At 46.3% G+C, this 5,000-nt stretch overlaps 1 protein-coding gene across 1 annotated transcript in view; it reads right to left on the bottom strand.

The window, feature by feature from the left end:
- LOC311350581 (calcium-activated potassium channel subunit alpha-1a-like) overlaps window positions 1–5,000 on the bottom strand; it is a gene marked incomplete at its 5' end in the record, with an annotated part of 141,150 nt that overhangs the window by 77,875 nt on the left and 58,275 nt on the right. Inside the window, 1 exon segment of the mRNA XM_084470640.1 lies at window positions 3,805–3,866. Coding sequence (XP_084326766.1) covers window positions 3,805–3,866 — 62 coding nt within the window.

The following is a 5,000-nucleotide window of genomic DNA, read 5'->3' as shown; positions in this document are numbered from 1 at the left end:
TACAGAACACACACACACACACACACACACACACACACACACACACACAGTCTGCTAGAACTTGCACAGACACACACAACATACATAGACCAATGTTTTCCAGAACACACACACACATATGCACCACTGTCTGTCTATTCACACCTTGTTCTGAAGAGGGGGCAAAGACTGCCCTGTTGAGGCTCGCGGGCCCCACCATTGCCGCCAGTTTTGGACAACACGCCCTAGATAAATAAAGTTTGATCGATTGATACACATTCCATGCCTGCTACCAGCCGTGGCAAACAGAACAGGAGCTGTACAGACAGAACAGAGTTGAACAAACAGGTACCAGCAAAGTTTGTACCAACAGGCCATAAGACTTCCGAACTGTCGACACACAGACTCTCTTCACACTTCAAACCGCCCTTGCCAGCTTCCATCCAGATCTACACTTTGTCAAAATACCTTTGTGCTTTCAGGAGTAGACACTGCTATTCATGGTGTGTACCTTTCATTATTCTTAGCTCTTCGCCTCAAATTATCCTTCATGACTGCTGCTGTTTGTTGTCTGTGAACATGCATATTACAACAGACCTGAATCTCAGACTTGATCCTGGAAGCGCCTTCTGTTTGCTACGCAGAACGCATCCAAAGCAAACAAACGGCAGCGGGGCAGAAACATCGAGAAACACATGCAACAGATCACAAAGCGTTCACTCATACACACACACACACACACACACACACACACACACACAGGTGAGCGGCGCGTGGCGGGACGTGTGTGCAGTGAGGTGTAAGCGCTGGGGCAGAAGGTTCTGCCGAGCGACTCCCAGCAGCTACTGTTGGTCGCGGTCGGAGCGTTAAAAGTCAGCTGTAAAGTGTCCCGGGCCCCCCTGCCTGCAGCTTGCATCGTGTGCCGGCCAGCTGAACCGACTCTGGGGTCGAGCGGGAGGACACCACACTGCTCTCCAGTGACAAGTTTGAACCTCATCACGATGATGAGTAAGAGCAAAATGTTTGGGGGGGAGGGGGGGGGGGGTTGGAGTAGCTGGCATGACTTAATGGGGCCGCGCAGAGCGAGGTCAGGGAGTTGCCGCCGGGCGGGGAGGGGGAGGAATTAAAACAACAAGCACGCATCGCACCACTTTGAGTGATGCAATAAGTGAATGCTGGCTGGAAATATGACATTTGAATTCCCTTACCTTGTGCAAGAGCCGCAGATAAAAAACAACCCGGGACATGTTGGGTTGGTGCTCTGTCAGCACGCTTGACGCCTCCTGGTTCAGTCTCTGAGAGATGAAAGCTGTTTTGAGGCTGTTTGTGGATGCAGTCGTTCAGCGGACACTTTAAGCCACATCAACCTCCAGGGAATTCAGATTGATCTCATTAAGGAGCAGGTCGGGGTGAGGGCGTCTAGCTCAAGGATGCCCACAGGTAGGTTCGGGATTGAACCCAGAACCTTTCGTCTGAGAGTTGACCTCCTTAGCCAATACTATCCACTTACACCCCCCCCCACCCCCCGCTCTATCACCAGTGTCATAGAATGTAATAGAATAACCAAATTAGTAAATGGAGCCATCAATCAAGGTGTCATATTCCCGCTGCAAACTCCCCTGCTGGCTGCTGACATCGATGGTGTCCAGAGCCTCCCATCACATCCCCCATTTAAGATGGTGGTACAACTTTCTCTCTAAATGCAGCCAGTTCCTTTAGAAACTTTTCCGGCCTTGCAACCAAGCTGCTATTTCACAGGCACAAATAAAGAAAGAAATAAAGAAAGAAATAAGTAATGCAGTAGTAAATAAATAAATAAATGAGTCAATCTAGTTGCAGTGATGGCGGTGGACCAGGCTCCATAGCCGTCCCCAGGGAGCTCAGTCCTGAAGACTTGCTAACAACAGATGGATTGCTCAATTTCCTCAGATATATTGCCATGCACACTCTTACTGTGAGTTGTGGTGCTGAATATGTCTCACTATCTCAATTTGTCTGAAAGATATATTTGTTTGGAGATAATTAGAAAAGATGGTTGCGGTCGGATAGTATTTTTTGCTTTGGAAGGTCCCTTACTGAGTGAAATGGGCCGAAAGCATCTAAGTGGAGCTGTTCAAGTTCTCTGAATGCTAAGCAAAGGTGCTTCGATGCTTCCTTTCTTACCTCCTTTAGCATAGAGTACACCCTGCCATCGTTTACCAAAGGAAGGTAGATGTCGCCCCACAATTCCTTGCAGCAGGAATGTTTAAATTATTAAATATTATTAGGCCATTCATGAAAACAAACAATAAACATAACCATAATTAAATTCCTACAATCATACTAATTGGGATCTATGTCCATAAATATGAGTTGACAGAAGTTTGAGTGTGAGCGATCATTATCAATATGACTATTTTGTTCCTGTTTTGTGCCTGGGAGCCTTAATTCAATGTGTTTATTTCAATTTGAACCATGCTAATGAAGCTATATTTTTCCCCGGGTTGCATGAAACAACACAGTAAACTTGCTTTTAGTAGTCCAGCTTGAGAACATTGTAGTTTCACCACGGCAGACCCCCGTCCATAACATCTGCCAGTGTATCATGATGTAGCCCAGTGTGAGTGCAGTCGGAGTCTCGTGGCACCGCTGTTGTCTTTGCCTAAGTCTCCTTCACATCTTTCCTTGACCACATGACCTTTTCCTTCAAGGTCAAAGAAGAGAGGTTCGGAAGCACTTATTTCTTCAAGTGTTCCCATGAGTACAGTTCAGGTAGGGGCGAATATCAAAAACATTTCTCCTCGTCGTTTAATCTTCTGTAAGCAGGCATCGTGACTACTCTATATTGTTACCTCATTCAGAAAACCCCACCGCTACAAGCAGACTGCTAGCATAGAAGCAGGCTTCTCCTGCCCTCAAAATAATAGTGTTTTGAAACCGTGCAACCCACTGCCGTAAACTAATACAGATTAAAGTTAATTAAGTTTCCCTATACAAATTAATTTGCACGATTTGAGAAATGTGTCTTACTTTCAGATCAATATGGAGATTTGTGTTTCAACGTCAATGTCTTTGTCGATGCGGTAAAGTCGGTTGGATTAAGGGAATGCTTGGCGAGTGTGTGAGTGTGTGCATGCAGCCATGCATGTTTGATTGAGAATGCTTAAGGTAGTGTTTTATACGTGTGGGCAGCAATGGAAATGGATGGAGTGTAGTGGGATGGGTGCCAGGCCTGCAATTTATCTCTCGGTGAACGTTGGCCAAGGACAAGTAAACACACACGCAGGCACTAACACACACATAGATGCAGACACCCACACATATATAGATGTGGACACCCACACATAGACACACACAGACGCTTTCACACACCCACACACTAACACTCACACACACACACACACACACACACAAAAGGGAAAGATCAAGCACACTGATACACATCCGCCTGTCTCTGTTGCCATGGAAACTAACGGGCCCCCCTCTCTCATTGACAAATCTGCAGATGGAGTCGTACATACAGCTGGATGTGAGCATGCACGTGGGGGCGGGGGGGGGGTATTGCACACGTATGTACACACTCATTATGTCAGCACTGCAGTCAGTGTATTTGAGGAGCACATGAGAGCGGAGGTATTAGATTAGCCGATTTATTATGTAGATTGTATTGATTAACGCATTCGTGTCTATGTATGTCCCAAAAGGATACACAGGCTCTACTGACATGGTTGTTCATACCCATATTATATCAACATGATTTTTAAGTTTTTAAGAGTCTTTTGCTGTAGATGTGGATGAGGGAAATGGCTTGGAGACAAAGAGGGAATTTGAATTGCAGATACTCACTCTGAAGAATCTATGAAGTATATGCCAAGGGCACCGATGCTGAGTGCAAACACCAACACAACCTGAGAGAGAGAGAGAGAGAGAGAGAGAGAGAGAGAGAGATAAAGAGAGAATGAGAGAGAAAAAGAGAGACGTGGAAGAGGCAGGGAAGGAGAAGGAAAAAAAAGGTCAATTTCATACATATAGTGATATCCTGCTATGAATGCCATATTCAGAAGACATGACCACAGTGGATGACACTAGGACTAATAATAAAACATCAAAGCAATGCCAGGCCTCTCATAAATACCAAATGAGCATGCATTTTCAAAAAGCCCCGAGTTGAATTATGTATAACCAACGAAATGTCAGCCATGACAGTGAAGGTAGAAAGTGTGAGGAAGATTTCATTGTACTGGCTGGTGGAAGAGGAAGAGGGGAAGAAAGAGGTTGGGGAGCACAACATGGACGGCTGTGTAGAGGCAGGATGCTTAGAACTAGAATAAAGACTTGCTATTTAAATGTTCTCATTTAGTCGACACGTTTTTGAAAGGGACTTTCAAGTGAGACATCAGAGTGCTGAACAAACAACTGCTCTGTGCAGAGTTTTTCTTCAGTGTTTTTTGTTCTCAGAGACACCACCCCTCAAAAGAAACAGTTCAGTGAATCGTGATACATGTCAGATAAGGGTTGAGGGGAGAGGGATCTTGCTCAAGAATATGGGAGTCAATCACCCCATCCACCCCCCCTATTACAGAGTTGGATTTGGGCTCAAACTCAGTACCTCTTGGCGATGGGAGCCAAAGCCCCTTAATCGCCACACTATCCATCCCCCCGCAGAGAGAGAGAGAGAGAGAGAGAGAGAGAGAGAGAGAGAGAGAGAGAGAGAGAGAGAGAGAGAGAGAGAGAGAGAGAGAGACACACAGAGAGAGACAGAGAAAGAGAGAGAGCAAGAGAGAGAGAGAGAGAGACAGAGAGAGAGAGAGAGAGAGACACAGAGAGAGAGAGAGAGAGAGAGAGAGAGAGAGAGAGACTGACAGCTCTCAGGCTGTCCTCCTTCCCGGTGCCAGCGGTGAGTCAACGGTGCTATTGTTTTGGGCGATCGGGTGCTGGCAGGTCCTGGGGAGCTGTGTAGTGTTACAGTCTGGCGTCCCAGGAAGTATTGGTGGAACAAGGGGACTAAGAAGGGCACCGGGTGGTAGCCGTCACCAAAGATT

The sequence above is a fragment of the Micromesistius poutassou genome, assembly GCF_964030765.1.
Source record: "Micromesistius poutassou genome assembly, chromosome: 7".
NCBI lineage: Eukaryota > Metazoa > Chordata > Actinopteri > Gadiformes > Gadidae > Micromesistius > Micromesistius poutassou.
Note: the sequence above shows the minus strand (reverse complement) of the source record. Positions and strands in the feature narration are given on the sequence as shown.